Consider the following 18,408-nt stretch of genomic DNA (forward strand, 5'->3'; position numbering starts at 1 on the left):
TCTCAGGTCAGTAGATTCAGGACTACAGCCACCCTAAAATATACTGCCACAGTTGACTTCTGCAGAGGGGTATTAGTGTTAGCAAAGGCAACAGAGCCATTTGTAACCTTAAGAACCAACAATCAGATAAAACTGTTGAAGCGGATTGCAAATTATATACACACATTATACATCATTTTATTTATATGCTGTCTTTCCGTAATTGGGACCATGCTCAAGGCGGCTTGCAACATGTAAAAAAATAATAATGCATAATTATATACATAACAAAAATAGTCAAGCAATGAATAAAACTTCAAAATGTACACAACCTGATGGAACAACTTCCATATAAATCTTAATATGATCCAAAATAAAGATACAATTTTTAAAAAATATAAATAGCAGCAGCAGTCCCTCCCTAACAAAGACCCAGGCCAATTAAATTGCGTTTTCTTGTGGTCATGGGACTGGAGAAACTTCAGGAATTTGCATGCTGGGAATGTTGCCAACTATGCATAGGTATCACTTCCATTGCCTGACCCACCCATTCCCTCTCAACCCACCCACCATTGGGCAGGGAATGTCAGACTGACAGTGGCTCTCCAGGCAAAGAAGGTCTTCCCTCCCCAAGCCCCTCCTATCCAATCATTTAAAAGGCAAAGCAGCTTCAGCTTCTCTTATCAGCAGGCCTGCATGGGATTTGGGACTACCTATTTGTTAACTCTTTTAAGGCTGCCAACAGGGGAGTCTTGATAGCTCGCCCCCCCCCCAATAATATGTTGAGATACCCCGGAAACCAGTGTGTTTGTTGTAGGGATTTTACACTACTGGTGTGATGCAGTTGCTGAGAGACCAAGCTATGAATCAAGAACTCAGTAGCTAGGCTCAGGCTATACACTATTTTATTTGGCCTCAGTTTCCCCTTCTGTGAAATGTACGCAAATGACACTTGCTTATCGTCATAAGGATTTCAGTTACGCAAAGTGCTTTGGACATTTGAAACGTAACACATTATTAGAGCGCAGCATGAAGATTGAGACGGCTTAGACTGTAATCCATCCCCTCAGCCGTAAAAGTTCACACACACAGGGCAGACATATTGGCCTGCATTCTCACAAAAGCAAGGAGGAGTTGTAATAAATGTGTTAAGCCTTCAAGGTGCCACAAGTGTCACCATGTTGCCCTCCCAAAACTGCAAGACCCAGAGTGGTTTAACAATCCATTGCTCTTCCCAAGGAACTTGGAGAACGGTAGCTCTGATAGAGGAAATGGAGGGGTGTGTGTCTCCTAACATCTCTCATAACCCAGAACTGTGGCTCCCAGATTTCTTTGGGGGAAGCCATGCCTGTCTCAAAGTGGTGCCCTAATGCTAGTGCTGCTGTACGTCTAGATTTTCCTGGATATTACCAGGATTTCAAAGGCGGAAGTGATGTCTGGAGGGAATTTCGAGAAGGCCACGGTTTGTCCTGGATCTTTGGCAAGTAAACAAACAAACAAACAAAAAGGCAGGTTTTTTGGGGTGTTTTCTGTGTTTTCCTATAATAATAATAATAATAATAATAATAATAATAATAATAATAATAAAGCTAAACAACTTTCAGTGTTTTTACTTTTTGAAATATGGCAACCCGACATAGTGCTTTAAATATATTTGTTGTGAATGTGGCCACCGCCATTATCATCACCCTCACTTTTAATGTGCATGCTCCCTTGGCGCAGGGAAATCATGCTGAACGCGACCCAGAACATGAAAAGAAAATTACACAATTAACTAAAAACATACCAAAATAATAATAATATAATATTAATTTATTATTTATAGCCCGCCCATCTGCCTGGGTTTCCCCAGCCACTCTGGGCGGCTTCCAACAAAATATTAAAATACTATCAAATATTAAAAGCTTCCCTAAACAGGGCTGCCTTCGGATGTCTTCTAAAAGTCAGATAGTTGTTTATTTCTTTGACATCTGATCAATAAGTTGATAAAAGCGTCCCGTTAAGAAACATTCACCGAAATTAAGCAACAAAATTTGTACACTGATTGTAAAACAAAACAACAATCCTCGAACCCCCTTAAAGATTCATCTCAAGGTCTGGCAGCCTAAATGCAAAACCACGCAGCAAAAAAAATGAAATAAAAATAGGGTTGGCCGCTGCAGTGGTGCTCCAGCCATAATGAAAACCGCCCTGGGAATTTGAGCGGAGGGTGCACGTGCATTTAATGTATATGCATGGCTGTGTCCGCGCGTACAAAAATGTGCAAAGCGAGAGGCCCTCCCCTTCCCCGGGCCTTTGGGCGGCCCTTTGCTGCCTCCGCCTCCTTTTTCCGGGCGGGCCAGGAGAGGCTCAAGATGGCGGCGCCCTTAGCGGAGGAGCTGGAGCGGCTGCTCAACCCGCTGCCCCGCGCCTTGCACGACCCCGAGGACGACCCCGAGGACGGTGAGCGGGTGGGGGGGGGGGGGAAGAAACCGCAATGCCGGGGCGGCTTCGGGCTCCGTCTCTCTCCGAGAAGCAGGGGCCGGTGCTTGTGTGTGGACGCGTGGGTTGGAAACGGTGGTGGGAGAACCCCTCGACACGTGTGTGTTTGTGTGCGCGCGCGTCGCTGGGTGGGCTTCACCAAGCGGGTGGAAATACTCCTGGACACGTGTGTGTGCGTGTCGCTGAGTGGGTTTCGCCAAGCGAGTGGAAAGGCCCCCTGGACACGTGTGTGCAAGTATCTCTGGACACGCGTACGTGTGCGTGCGTGCATGCGTGTACTTGTATTTCAGAGAGCTAGTAAAAGTTTCCTTGGCCACGTGCGCACGTTATGTAGTGGTTGTGGGTTTTTTTTAGCAGACTAGGGGAATTGTCCTGTGTGTATGTGAGAGAGATGTTGTTAGGTGAGACCCCTCTTCCCCTCCCAGAACTACAGTTCCCATAGCTTTGAGAAAAGAGATGGATTGTTTAAGCCGCTCTGGGAATTGTAGATCTTGGAGGGGAGCAGGTGGTCTCTCTTAACAACTCTTAACAAACTACAGCTCCCAGAACTCCTTGCAAGAAGTTTAAGGTAGCCTCCTGTACTAGGGCGTATCGATTTAGACTCTAAATTTTAGAGGGTGAAAGTTTTTGCACGTGTCTTTATGAGGCATCTTGAAAACGTGTTTCCAGGTGTGAGGAATTCAAATCTATTACGTACATTTGTTATTGGACAACATTTAGCTTGGTAAGTCTGTCTGATGAAGAAGCACATAAACTGCTTTCAGAAAACCACAGAATTTCATTTTACATTCTGAAAATGTCAGATAATGCTAAATAATACTAATACTGCTAATAGTATATGATATAACTGCAGGTACTTGGCAACCATTAAAAATTTACACGCATTTTACTTACCAAGGAAAACTACATTATATTAATTTAACCAAAATAACATTAACTGCTTTCTGTTTTAACTTGAGGATGGCCATTTGTCCAGTCTAATTTTAATTTATTTGAAATAATTTTGGGATGCATTTTAATCAATTGTTTGTTTGTTTTTATGTATATTGTGTTTTTATATGATGTTAGCTGCTCTGAGCCCAGCTCTGGCAGGGAAGGGCGGAATACAAATAAAGTTTATTATTATTATTCTCAAATCATGTTACAACTTTTTAGCACCCCTCATTTTTGGAATCTGAAAGTTGAAAAACTCAACACACCCTACTTCTATATACTATTCACCTGGGATCTTTAATGTTGTGTTTTTATATTGTAAACTGCCCTGTGATCCTTGGATGAAGGGCAGTGTAGAAATTTAATAAAATAAAAACAAACAATTAAAAAATGTTGCCATATAGAACCAAGAGGTTTGCAGCTGGTTCATTCAATACCACTGACTGGTGCATAATGTAAAGGTGTTTATTGCTGAGATGGTATCTCAGTTAACATCATGGACCTGCTGTGATAATTGGCAAAGAAATTCAGAACTTGATCTCAAGAAGATCTCTCCTTAGTTAGGACTGCTTTGTTGTAATTGGTTGATTCATTACACTACACTGCCAGGCTTGAAAGGTTTTGATTGACTAAAATAGTTGATAAAGGACCCATGCAATTAATTGAGTAACATTTCTTTAATGGGGTGACAGCCCTACTTCGTAAAACGTGTGTTTGCATCAGCCCCCAAGAGTGTAATGATGATGCTCTTAGTAAAATAAGAGAATAGGAATGTGCCTTTCCTCCACTCCCGGGGGCAAATTTATTTGAATATTTGTAATCCATGCTTTCATAAACCATTATCAAGGTTTTTGTATACAAAAATAATACAATCAATCCCTAAATATAACTGGTTGGTTAAAAAGAAAAATTCATATTGTGAAGGCCTGCCTAAGCAGTATGGTTTTCAGAAGATGTATGGAGAAAAGGCAAGGATGGTTTCTGCTGTGCCTCTAGTGGCAGGGAGTTCCACAGGGCAGGGCCTGCAATGCTGTTGCCTTTCCTATCTTAACCATGCTTTAGGGATGTGTTGGTAGCTGATGGTGAAAGCTAACCAGAGTTTCTGCTGCTACACATGGCAGGAATCATCTTGGCTGCATCTGAGAGAGGTCTTATTAGTCCAGCATTGTGGTTTAAACAGTGGAACTCCCAGACATGGTGCAGTGAGCTCTCTTTGTTGCTTGTTCCTGGTATTTAGAATTCTATCTATCACTGTGAATATTTGGTGGTGTATCTTTCTGCGCAGAAGCCATCTCTGACTCTCTGGATGTTGTTGAGCTGCAACTCCCATCATCCCTGATCGTTGGGTTGCGTTGGCTGAGGAGCTATTGCAAGTAGTGTTCTGGCCACATCTGAAAAGCTGTGTGTTCCCCATTCAGCCAGTGATTTCGGCAAACCTCTTGGACCACTGGAGGGGTGGGGTGGAATTTCCCCCCTTCTAACCCCCCGCCCCATTAATCTCTTTCACCTTCTCTCCCCCTTTTGCAGCCACCGCAGCCAGGGTGGTCGACAAGTTTGACGAAGGAGATGAAGATGATGTCCTTGCGCTTGGGCACATACGAAAGGGGGTCTCCTCCCACCTTTTGGATGCTGATAAGAGATACCGTGGGAAGGCCATATCCCGCAAAGCTTTGGAGGAAGAAATGTGGGGAGACGATCAACTGTCAGGTGAGATCCTGCACCATTCCCTTTTTTTGTGGGGGGGCGGTTTCCCCATTTCTTGTCAAGCTCTCTTAATGTTTAGGACAGCTTTTTCCAACGCGGTGTCCTCTAGACATTTTGGACCACAACTCCCATCAGCCCCAGCCACCTACCCCAGACCCTGAAATCATCATCTGAGTCCCTTCTTCGTGGGCGTCTGCTGCGAGAGGTTCAGAGGGTGGCAACATGAGAGGGGGCCTTTTCTTCAGTGACTCCCTGTTTGTGGAATGCTCTCCCCAGGGAAGTTTGGCTGGCGACTCCATTCTACATCTTTAGACTCCAGTAACCCTTTTAAATGCTTTTTGGGGAAGGTTTTATTTTTTAAAATATTTATTTGCATTTCTGATATAATTCTGTACCAACAGAATATGAAGAAAAGCAATGCAAAAAGATTTTCTTATTCTAGTGGTCATCCCTGTTAGCTCCACATATTCTAACAGTTTGATATACCATTCTTGTTTTCTTGGTACCTTAACTGTTTTCCATTTTTGCTCTGGTAGCACACTGGCGGCTGTTGTCACATATAGGCACAAATTTCTCTCTCTCTTTGGTGATTTCTGTTGTTGTTATCCCCAACAACAATGCTTCTGTGCTTTTGAAAAAAGGATTTCTTAAACATTTTAAAAAGTTCATTATCGATCATGGGGGAAGGGGGGTTATTTTGTGGGTCCATCCCCTCATTTTTATTATGCACTTTGTGGTTTTATTCTGTGTTTTTGTGCTGTGAATATCCCTAAGATTTTTCAGATGAAGGACTGTATACAAATATAATAGATTATTATCATTATTGTTAGTAGTAGTAGTAGTGGTAATACATTTGAATGCTAAGTATTGTGGGGTGTCTTGGTTCTGAGCATCCTGAATCCGACAGTTCACCGGCTTTGGAAAAAGCATGCAGAATTAAAATGGTGGCGTTCTAGCATGCTTAAGCAGTCTTGCAGGCCGCTCTTTCTGTCCTGAGACGTCACTGTAATATTTTCATGTTGCATGGAGGTCCCAGGTTGTCAGGTTGGTGCTGGATCAGTGAGAGGGAAATTGGCAACCCCTTTAAAAAAAATAAATTGATAGATTTCTCAGAGACTGTATCCCTGTATACGATGCCTCACTCTGCGCCCCCCCCCTTAATAAAGATGTACGTAAGGGTGCTTGATCACCTTGTAATGCTCACCCATTATCTCATTATTTAATGGGAAAGGCTGTCAGCTAATCAATGGGTCTGATAATCGGTTCAGCTGCTGCAGGAAAGTGCAAGTTTGAGGCGTCAATCTGCCAAGGTGGGGGGGAGGGGCAGGGGAAAGCTCCATGAACTTCCTCGTCATCCCCACCCCCACCCCACCCCGTGCCTGAGCCAAAATCTTGAAAATACACATACAGTGGTACCTCAGGTTAAGTACTTAATTCGTTCCATAGGTCCGTTCTTAACCTGAAACTGTTCTTAGCCTGAAGCACCACTTTAGCTAATGGGGCCTCCCGCTGCTGCCGTACCGCCGGAGCACGATTTCTGTTCTTATCCTGAAGCAAAGTTCTTAACCTGAGGTAATATTTCTGGGTTAGTGGAGTCTGTAACCTGAAGCGTATGTAAGCTGAAGCACATGTAACCTGAAGTACCACTGTATTGTAAAATGGGAGTTGATCTTTAAACAGGGGCCGCTAGCCTTTTTTTTTGTGGGGGTCTGTGGGTGCATTTGCATACAGGAGAAACTGTTGGGGGTGACAGGCACACATCCTGCGACAGATTCCATTAGCTATAACAGAACGCTTCTTTCAAGCTTAATTTCAGCGGTGGGAGGGGGCCCTGTGGACACCAGTAAAGGCCTCTACCAGCATATCTGCACCACGTTGGTGACCTCTGCCTTTAAGGAAGCTATGGGATTGCTATAACTATTTTAACGTTACCCTTATAGCCAAGGAATACCAGATCAACTTAGGTTGCGTACACACTTTTTACTTTTAAAGAACATGACTTATTCCCTCCTCAAAAGAATCCTGCAAATCGTGGTTTAAGGGTCTTGGGAATTGTAGCCGTGGGAGGGGGTAAACTGCAGTTCCCAGGAGTATTTTGGGGGAAGTAATGAGCTTCAATTGTTTGGTGTGTTTGTGAAGGGTGCTGGGAATTGTAGCTTTGAGGGTGGTAAACTACAGTTCCCAGGATTCTTTGGGGGTGGATTCGTGCAGGATTCCATTCACAAAACAAATACAATACATTGTTACGCAGATGCAATAATTACAACATATAGAGCGCAACAGGCTGAATGGTAATGTTTGTAACAAATTTCTTTACTGGTTACTTCCTAACATCAAGTTCAGGATGTACACCATATACAATCCTCAAGCAAGGATGTCCGTTACATTCCAGGGCCCTTTCCTTAATCACATTTGAGGACTGCGTAATATAAGAACTCAAACAAGAATGTATTAAGGATGGAAGAAATATATCTGCATCGGATTTAATTAAATAGGTTATATACCTTGCTTAAGGATTTTACATGGTGTACATCCTGGACTTGATTCGTATGTTAGGAAGTAACCAGTAAATAAATTCGTTACAAACATTACCATTCAGCCTGCTGCGCTCTATATATGTTGTAAGGATTCCATGCACACCCTCCCCGCTAAAACAAACGTAAATAAACCCTTCATTTTAGTGGCACCTTGCACCTGACACCAGGTGATTGACAGGTGCATGGCCCTGCCCACCTGTCGGATTTGCCCCACAAGACTGATCTTGATAGAGATCTGGCCCCTGGAGAGAAATCGTTCCCAGCCCCTGGTGTACACAATTAAGCACCAGCTTTGACCTTAATGGATTGGGTGCCGTTCATGACGGAGAAGTGTTAACAATAGTCTTTTTGTTTCATAATGGATAGATGAGCAGACTTCAAACGAGGAAGAGGAAACGGATGAGGAGGAGGAGGAGGAGGACCAGGAGGAGGAGGATGCTACCTGCAGCGTTGCCAGCAGCCAGGAGGAGGAAGAAGAAAGGAAACAGCTGGGGAAACTGAAGGAAGATGCTTTCGTTTTCCAGGCTGTGGACGACTTTGCGAAATTTGCAGAGGGGATGGAGGAAATGGGCAGTGGAGAAATGTTGGAGGAAGATGAGGAAGAAGACAGTGTCGAAGAAGGCAGCGGAGATGAGGAAGACAGCATGGCAGAAGGCAGCGAAGGTGGAACGACGTCGGAGGAAAGCGCCGCGGGGAGCGAGGAGGAGGAGGAGATGGTGGCGGATGCGAGGGAGAGTAAACATCTCGGGGGGCTGTTGCCGTTCTCGAAAGACCGAGTGGCCGAAGAAGTTGCTAAAGGAAAAGCCGTGAAGAATCAAATAGGTCAGTGGGCAGCCTCTTCTCCCATGTGGCCCCTGATGAACGTGGGAAATGTTAGCAGATAGAGTTTACGTATACGCAGCAGAAAAAGTCAGATCTTAGTTCAAGGAATCCTTGCTTGAAGCACACCTTCAGTTGAGAGGTATTCAGGCTGAGACTTGGTATAAAATAAGAACTCTTTTGTTTGTTAAAGGAAGTACAGTGGTACCTCAGGTTAAGAAGTTAATTCGTTCTGGAGGTCCGTTCTTAATCTGAAACTGTTCTTAACCTGAAGCACCACTTTAGCTAATGGGGCCTCCCTCTGCCGCCGCACCGCCGGAGCACGATTTCTGTTCTCATCCTGAAGCAAAGTTCTTAACCCAAGGTACTATTTCTGGGTTAGCCGAGTCTGTAACCTGAAGCGTGTGTAATCTGAAGTGTATGTAACCCGAGGTACCACTGTACATTATTATCTGCTTCTCCTCTTCTCTGGCACTGTTGTCTGGGCCAAAGTGAGAGGGGGGTGAACAAGCGATCAGCTTGTCATGGCGAAGAGGAGGGGCAGATCCTGGGTACTCTTGCTAGCGGGATCCTTCAGTGGTGTATGGGCCCCATGCTCACCTTAGTACGCTGCCATCGGAGGGCTTCACCTGGAAGGTGCCTTAGAGATAAGGAGAGAGAGCAGGCTTTTTTGCATTTTACCCAAAGCTTGAGCGTATTGCTTTCAATGTTTAGGAAGCTAACAAGGTACTGTTTGCCATCCCTCTGGCAGGCAGTTGTGGGGGAGGCGAGGGAATACTTGGGGCTTTGATACGTCAGCCATGAACAGCCATAGCTGCAAAAACAAAACACCCCTGAGTGACCGCATCTGAGTGGTAGAGCATCTGCTTTGCATGCAGAAGGACCTTGGTTCAATCCCAGGCATCTCTGTGTAGGGATGGGAGAAACTCTTGTCTCCGTGTTTGTATTTGTTTTAAAGGTAAAGGTAAAGGTACCTCTGAGCATTAGGTCCAGTCGTGACCGACTCTGCGGTTGCAGCGCTCATCTCGCTTTATTGGCCGAGGGAGCCGGCGTACAGCTTCCGGGTCATGTGGTCAGCATGACTAAGCCGCTTCTGGCAATCCAGAGCAGCACACGGAAACGCTGTTTATCTTCCCGCTGGAAGATATTTACCTATTTATTTACTTGCACTTTGACGTGCTTTCAAACTGCTAGGTTGGCAGGAGCAGGGACCGAGCAACGGGAGCTCACCCCGTCGCGGGGATTCGAACCGCCGACCTTCTGATCGGAAAGTCCTAGGCTCTGTGGTTTAACCCACAGCGCCACCCGCGTCCCGTATTTGTTTTATATAGTGCTTTATTGTTAAAAAAAAACACAAAACCACCGAAACAAAACTCAAGCCAGTTTATGAAATAACAAAACAAGATTATCAGTACTAACAGTTCAGAACAATACTGAGCTACATTTAATTTAATAATAATAATAATAATAATAATAATAGATGGACCAGTGGTCTGATTCAGTATAAGGCATCTTCCTATGTTCCTATTTAATTACGGTGTTTTGTCTTTCTCTTCTCTACCCTGCTCCCCGCTTTACTAAAGCTCTGTGGGATCAGCTCTTGGAAGGGCGAATTAAACTGCAGAAGGTTCTCCTGACAGCCAACCAGCTTCCCCAGCCAGATACTTTCCTGGAGTTTAAGAAAAGAGGAGGACAGGAGTTTGCTGCTGCACTCAAGAACAGTAAGAATCTCTCTCCTTTCTCCAGACAAGACTGGTTTTGTGCTTGTATTTTCTGTACTTGGGCAGGAATCAAAATGTATGTTTGGAAGCTCAAGGTGTGGTTTGGATTCTCAGCTGTGTTTGGTGCAGAGTACCATATTGGCCTGAATATAAGCCTCACTTTTTTTCCAAATTCCGACCATGAAAAGTTAAAAGTGCGGCTTAAATTCCCGAACTTACAAAAATGTGCTTTTACGATATTGCTGCTGAAACAGACATACGGTAAAATGGAATGGGTGTGAGTGCCTGCGGAATTTTAAGGAAGCGGCTTATATTCAGGTATTGTCTTTTTTTCCTTTTCCCTCCTTGAATGTTAAAGGTGTGGGTTATATTCGGGTGTGGCATATATTCAGGCTAATATGGTATGTGGTTTCTTTTCTGAACCTAGCCAGGAATTGCTGCAGTCCCCACACGTTAGTGTAAAACTAATCCCCTTTTTCCTGGTGAACACTGGCAATTGCAGCTCTGCCTGGGAATTGGGGTTCTCCTAGCAGCTCTCAGCACCTTTGGCAAACTACAGTTCCCATGGCAGAAGCCATGACTGTTAAAGTGGTATCAGAGTGTAGGGTGCAAATGTGGTTTTAAGTGACAGCTCACGTGATGCTAATTCATCAGCGATGAACTTTTAAGTGGTTCCTTGGTGTTTTCCCAGATCCACATCAAGTGAAGTGCTTTATAGTTCACACAGTTAGCTATAGCTTTAAACCAAGTTCCTGCTTTTCCCCTTTTTGCCTTAAAAGGCAAACTCCCACCAATATTAAACTGACCTTTTAGTAAAACGTGTGCCATTAACGTATTTAATGAGATGCATTACAAACTGCAGCCAGCGTCGTGTTTTCATTACAAGTCCAGAAACCACGATATCATTCAAGACCTTTAACAGAAACAATGGTTGACATTTTGATATTTCCCATAAGCAAAACACTGCAATGAACATGGAGTTTAATATATAAATTCTGTAAAGAGGTGGGATTTTATATATATTAAAAACCCTTAAAAAAAGAAAGAAAGAAAAAAGCTCCCCCGGCGAGTTAAAAGAAAACCATACATTTTATTTTGCACGGCTCCTGTTATTTGCATCTTGAGCTAGAAAAGTGTCAAATATCTAGAACTAAAACAGTTTTTTTTAAAAAAAAGATTGTTATTGGCTTATGCATGATATTTCAGATTCTAGAAATTTGGAAGCTTTTGGCATGCAAGATTGTTCTAGTCCTGCAAATGTAGGTCATACAGTACAATCCTAGTTTAATCAGAAGTAACTTCCACTTTGTTCAATAGCGCTTGCTTCCAAGTTAGTGTGGATGGCATTCTATCCTTAGATCATTTGTCTTCTAATCAGTTGAACTGATTTTTTTAACATCTAATTTTTAGCTGCCTTGAGGTGTCTTGTCTTCGCTGACACAGCAGGATAATGTTTTCTTTCTATGAAAGAGATATATTTTAAAGTAAATAATGCATATCATGAAAAATCTCAGCACTGGGGCATTTTCAAGATACTTAAGGAAATGTGGGCACTTGCTCCCTGATCCTCTGAAACAGGTTTCATTGAGTTCAACAATGCCTCAAAATTTGATGAAGGCTTCTGGGTAACAGAGGCTCCTGTTTATGAATACTTTGGAGGAGGAGGAGCGGCACTGTTTCGTCACCAGTTCTGCGCACACACAAGACTTGCAAGATATACGAGTTCTGTCTGGGTCATTTTACCTGTCGGTGGTCCGTTAGCACTTAAAAGTTGTCACTAGTGAGTGAGGTTCTTGGGAAAGGCCGTAGCTCAGTGGTAGAGCATCTGCTTTGCGTGCAGAAGGTCACAGGTTCAGTTCCCCACATCACCAGGTAGGGCTGGAGATACTCATTCCTTAAGCCCTGGAGAGCTGCCTGCCAGTCAATGTAGACAGTACAGTATAAGGCAGCTTCCTAGGTTTGCTATATACCGCGTTTTTCCGTGTATAAGACTAAGTTTTTTAACCAAAATATTAGGTTTAAAATTGGGGCTCGTCTTATACACGGGTAGTGCTGAGGGGTGTTTTTTTTTAATTTGGAGTCCCCCAAAATAGGGGTCGTCTTATACACCGGGGCGTCTTATACACGGAAAAATACGGTATATTTTTTGGTACCCCTTTTGACTCTTAAGAATATAGACTTCTTCCTTAAGTCAGACCATTGTTCCATCTAGCTCAGGATTGTCTGCACTGTCTGGCAGCAGCTCTCCAGGGGAGTCTTTCCCAGTCCTACCTGGAGGTGCCGGGGATTTTACCTGGGACCATTTGCATGCAAGGCGGATGCTCTTCGTCCTCAGCTATGGCCTTTGCCTCCTGAGCAGTGGATTGCGGGCACGACAAGTCCCATGCAAGTTGCATCATGGGAGGCTATTGCTTTGTGGAGTTTTAAATGGAGATAAAAAAAATATTTCTGAGAGCTGTGGCACGGGGGCACCTGTTTTCCTACACACACAAACACCGTTGATGTTACATCTTTTGTATCTTGGCTAAGCCACCCCAGCGTGGTCTGGCTCTTCCTTGCTGCCTGTGGATCTTGGATTCTGGTGGATGATTTACTGCAAAATTGCTTATAAATTGAAGTAGAAAATGTTTTGCCGACGTGGCAGCTTTCAAGCTCTGCACCCATTTGTCACCCAGCATTTTCCCTTTGTGTATAGAGCAGGAATTAATTAGGCTGCACTGCAGGGGGAAAAAAAGTTTATGGCCATAATTTATATGGGGTGATTCTTTTTGTTGTTTTCTTTTAAAGGGGCAGTGTTTGTTGTTTTTGTTTTTTTAAAGACCTTTGGGAGCGGGGAGGGGATGCCCACATAACGCACATCCCTGCTTTACAAAAAATTGAATATGCAATATGCATTAGAACACTGATAGAATATATATTGCATAACTAAATCCTGTCCAGGAGTAGACCCATTGAAAAGAATGGACCTCTGTTAGTCAAGTCTATTTATTTCAATGGTTCTACGCTTCCAGACGAACCTGTTTACCATGCCTTCATTCTGATTCGTTTGCCAGAAGATTAAAGGACACTGGCTAGGTAACGAGCGTTCATTCTGATTTGTTTGTGGGGAGGTTAGATGATGTTGCTCCAAAGCAAGTGTCATCATCCTGCACTTTCCAAGGCATATTCCCCCGCATCACTTCCCTTATCGCAAAAATGCCCATCTTTAAAATAAACTTTAAATTGTGTAGCCTGACTTTGACGTTATGTGGCTGATTCCCAGCTGAAAATAGCAACAGTGTGGAAAACCCCAGCATTATATATATATATAGAGAGAGAGAGAGAGCGCGCGCGAGAGAGAGAGAGAGAGCGCACACACACAATATATATTTTGGAAAGTTACTTGTTTGTCTATCTGCTATACGTTTGGGCACCTCTTAAGACAGGAACACCAAATTTCGTGTGATGGATTCTGAGCTCAAGGAGCCTGTTTTCATCTATTTTGGGATGTAAGTGGATACCATTTCTGAATCAAGATGGGTGAACTGGACCTTTCAAAATTGCGCTGATTTTTGTTTGTTTGTTTCTTAGAATTCCTGAGCAATGCTGGGTGTGAGGCTGGTGTTGTAATGTAATATTCAGTACATAATATTATTTGCTGCTATTATTAGACCACTTAACCACCTCCTAAACTGCTGCCGCTTTCCTTTATATCAGCAGGAAAAGGTGTCGGTTGTTTCAGTTTTACACTTTTGTTTGTGAAGACTGTTTTGTTCTGGCAGGCCTTTTGGGAACAGACTGCGTTTAAGGAAAGAGCTTTTAATAGCGTTGTCCTGTTTTTACTATCTGTGTTTTTCTGTCTGTAACTTTAATAGATTCGGTTTTCACATCCTTTTAATTCCATTATAATTTAATTAGTTTTTTAAACTAATTATAAGTCTTTTATATGTTTTTTAGCTTTCTGTGCTTTATCGGTTTGTATTTTGGGGGGGGGGGTTGTAAGTAGCCGTGAGTCCCAATTCTGGGAAAGTGTGGTTTGATTGGGGGGTGTATTTAAAAATAATAAATAAATAATTGTTTGTTTAGTTATTAAAATATTTACATACCACTATGTCACTAAAAAAAATAAAAATCAAAGTGGCTTACCACAGTAAAATATAAAACTCTACAATAAAAGCCATACAGAAAGTTAAAAACATACATCAACTTACCATTGTGGAAGGCTGTATTCTTAGTTGCCTGTCTAGGCCTGGTGGAAAAGAAAGGTTCTCAGAAGGCATTTAGAAGTTGTTGTTAAAAGATTTTCGGCAGGCATTTAAATGTATGTATTTATTTTCCGAAGATACAGGGTGGTTCACAACATAAAAATACAATACAGTGCTTGTTGTCTATTTATTACATTTATATAAGACCGTTTCCTCAAATTAGTTCAAGGTGGTGTAGATGGTTCTCCCCTTAACATTTTATCCCCGCAACACAGCCAGATGAGTGGGATATAAGTAATACTGGTGATGATGCTGATGATGAAGATGATGATAATTGTAAGTTCAGATCTTACTCAGCTCTGAAATTTGCTGAGTTGACTTCATGTCAGATGTACTCTCTCAGCTTCTCACCTTCTCTGCAGGGTTGTTGTGAGGAGAAAATGAACAGGGGAGGTGGGGGAAGGGTCTAAGAACCATGTACCGGTATATACTATTATGTATTATTACATATTATATCCCGCCTTTCCTCAAACAACGCACATTCTGTGGTGCAATGGGGCGGTGCGTCCGGCTGATAACCAGAAGATCGGTGGTTCAAGCCCACCAAGGGATGGCTGTGGGCCGGATTCCTGCATTGCTGGGGGTTGGACTAGATCAGAGGTCAGCAAACTTTTTCAGCAGGGGGCCGGTCCTCTGTCCCTCAGACCTTGTCGGGGGCCGGACTATATTTTGAGGGGGGAAATGGAACGAATTCCTATGCCCCACAAATAACCCAGAGATGCATTTTAAATAAATGGACACATTCTACTCATGTAAAAACATGCTGATTCTCGGACCGCTGCAGGGTGGATTTAAAAGGCGATTGGGCCGGATCCGGCCCCTGGGCCTTAGTTTGCCTACGCATGTTCTAGATCAGCCTTTCTCAACCTGTGGGTCCCCAGATGTTGTTGGACTACAACTCCCATCACCCCTAGCTAGCAAGGCCAGAGCTCAGGGATGATAGGAGTTGTAGTCCAACAACATCTGGGGCCCACAGGTTGAGAACCACTGTTCTAGATGATCCTCAGGGGTCTCTTCTCACAATTCCTGACAGAGTGAGAATTTGAACCCTGGTCTCCCAGGTTCTGTTGGGACACGGGTGGTGCTGTGGGTTAAACCACAGAGCCTAGGACTTGCTGATCAGAAGGTCAGCGGTTCGAATCCCCATGACGGGGTGAGCTCCCGTTGCTCAGTCCCTGCTCTTGCCAACCTAGCAGTTCGAAAGCACATCAAAGTGCAAGTAGATAAATAGGTACCGCTCCAGCGGGAAGATAAACGGCGTTTCCGTGCTCTGCTCTGGTTTGTCAGGAGCGGCTTAGTCATGCTGGCCACATGACTCGGAAGCTGTATGCTGGCTCCCTCGGCCAATAAAACGAGATGAGCGCCGCAACCCCAGAGTCGGCCACGACTGGACCTAACGGTCAGGGGTCCCTTTACCTTTTACCTCCCAGGTTCTAGGCCAGTGCTTTAACCACTATGCCACACTGACTGCCTTTGTAGCTGCCTTGAAAATATTGCCAATTCATGACCAGGTTTACAGCTTGCTTTTAGTCACCTACTGTGAGTTACCATATCTCCATTGACCTCTCTCTCTCTCTCTCTCTCTCTCTCTCTCCTCCCCCCCCCCCACTCCCATAAATTTGTTTTCTCTTGCCACTGCTCTTTCAACTCCTCTTGGGATACTTGTGTTTAGGGGTTTTGCATGTTCAATTAATGTTAGGGAGTTTTTTTCCCTCCCCGCCCCCCCCCCAACTTTCCATAACAATTGCAAGACAGAACTAGCAATCTGAGCTTGATTTGCACATTAAAGAGACGCATTAATTAAAAATTCTACTCCCTGGTACGTTTCCCCAGGACCCTTCTATTCTTTATACAGAAAAAGGTCCGTGATTCTCTGTTGGGTCTCCTACATCAATTCCATGTGGCGCATTGATCTTTTCTGTGTTCGTTTTTTTTTAAAAAAGAAAGATCTTGCTGAATTTCCAGAGGAGTGTGTTGTTGATTTTCTCTTATCCACTCACCCCTAGCCCCCTTTCTCTCAAGTCAGGAATAACACCGCACGTTTTTAAGGCTGAGGGAAATAGGAGTGACAGTCAGTGGTGGACTGAGAAGTGTTAGCTATAGAAATTCAGCGATCAGGGAAACTATTCTTCCTCATTGCTAGGCGTTTTTTAAGGCCCTGTTTGGCTGGGAGCGATGGTGGTGAATACCTCAGGGTAGGGAAACTTCCTCAGCCCAAGGGCCACATTTCTTTCTGGGCAACCTCCTGGGGGCCGCATGCCAGTGGTGTCCTGGCCAGAGGCAAAAGTAGTCGGAGCTGCAAAGGTAAATAGCACCTTTTGCAGAATAGGCCAGTTTTTACACACCCACACTCATCCCAGCATGCGAGAGGCATTATGGGAGTTTGAGTACATTCCAGGGAGGCAAAAGCCCTGGGGTGGAGCAGGGCCAGTGAAAGGCAGCATTCCCTGTGCATAAAATAACAAAAGGAGGAACAGTACAATGAGAATAATCGGAAGTTTATTTTATTTATTCTAATCTTTTATCTTTCTCTCTAATTTCATTTTTCTCTTCTTTTCTGCAAAGTAAGTGTATGTAGTCCAATTTGTGATGTGTGATGTATATATTGTATTGTTGTGTAAGTTAATGTTGACTGTTTAATAAAGATTTTTTAAATGTTAAGAAAATAAAAGAAAGGCAGAGTTCCGAGGGCCAGATAGCAAAGCCTGGAGGGCTTGAGATCTCCCACCTCTGATCCAGGGGTAAGGACTTGCCTTGGGCACTGTTGGCTAGGGAAGGAGTAACAGGGTAAGGTGTGTGCGTAAAGATTTGATGGGGCACAACGTTTCACTTAACCTGGAGCTTTCATAAAGCCGGCCCTACCGTTGTGCAGAATGAGGCAGGTGCCTTGGGCAGCAGTTTTGTGGGGGGTGGCAGCAAGGAGATGAAGGGCAGAGCTCTGTGTGTGTGTGCCAGGTGACCTGCCCGCTACATTCTTTAAGCTAGCCCACTGCTCTTGGGACACCACCTCATTGCCAGTATTGAATTGAGTTTCAGCCACCAATCTGATTGTCTCTTCTTATACGAAATGGGGCTGTAGTGGTGGAGGTGGGAGGTATCTTTATCCTCCGTTCCAGCCCTCTCCATCTCACCGCGGCCAAAGAGCAGATCAGAGCAACATCAATGGTTTGTGGCAACCGTTGCTTTGAAATTTCTGCCCACGTCTCCTGCAGCCTTTAGCCCAGGGAGGGTGTACTTTTGGGCTTCAGCTCATCCTGAACGGTCTCCTTTTTGAAGGGGAGGAAGTTTGGGTGCAACTCAGCTTGAAGGAAAGGGTTTACATGCGGTTAAAACAGATACAGAGCGAGGGACCACCAGCTTCCCAGATTGTCCCTGTGCCTTTGACCTCTTTGCTGACAACTCCCTTGCTTTTGGACACCTGGCACCATTTTGAATCAAGATGGCAGACTCTGGTGTGACTTTGCTGAGGTTTTGGTGTGACAGGCCTAAATTACGCTATCCGTTTAAAAATCACCTTTTGTTTGTTTTCTACAAATTCCCAGGCAGTGCTGGGCAAGTTCTGCTAGTTAAATATAACCTGCTATTTGGAGAATTCTTCGTCCGTTTCCTATGCATTTGAACACCTTTTAAGATATCACAACCAAATTTTCCATGATGGTTCCTGAGGTCAAGGAGCAAGTTTTCCTCTACATTTGGGTACAGTCAGGTGCCATTTTTTAAAAATCAAGATGGCGAACCGAACCTTTTGAAAACTGCACCAATTTTAACCCCTGGTATCAAAACGGCACAGATTTTTCTTTGGTTTCTTAGAATTCTCGAGCAATGTCAGGTTCGAGGTTGTAGTGCTAAAGGAATATCATATATAGATATATATAAATAGCAAATATAATTTTATACCAACTTATCTAATCATTTGGAGCTAGAAAAGATGAAGCCTGCCATTATTGGGGTGCAAAGGAATTTAAACAGCCGGGACTGGTGGCAAAAAAC

The 18,408-nt window shown here is 43.8% G+C and overlaps 1 protein-coding gene across 1 annotated transcript in view; it reads left to right on the forward strand.

Annotated features, from left to right (window-relative positions):
* Positions 1 to 2,318: 2,318 nt before the first annotated feature.
* Positions 2,319 to 18,408, forward strand: part of AATF (apoptosis antagonizing transcription factor) — a 61,452-nt gene continuing 45,362 nt past the window's right edge. The window contains exons 1-4 of the mRNA XM_083587871.1: positions 2,319 to 2,421; positions 4,921 to 5,100; positions 8,001 to 8,456; positions 10,037 to 10,174. Of these exons, the coding sequence (XP_083443997.1) occupies positions 2,334 to 2,421; positions 4,921 to 5,100; positions 8,001 to 8,456; positions 10,037 to 10,174 (862 nt within the window). The 5' untranslated portion in view covers positions 2,319 to 2,333. The remainder of the gene's footprint in view (positions 2,422 to 4,920; positions 5,101 to 8,000; positions 8,457 to 10,036; positions 10,175 to 18,408) is intronic.

The sequence above is a fragment of the Podarcis filfolensis genome (genome assembly GCF_964270895.1).
Source record: "Podarcis filfolensis genome assembly, chromosome: 15".
Classification (NCBI taxonomy): domain Eukaryota; kingdom Metazoa; phylum Chordata; class Lepidosauria; order Squamata; family Lacertidae; genus Podarcis; species Podarcis filfolensis.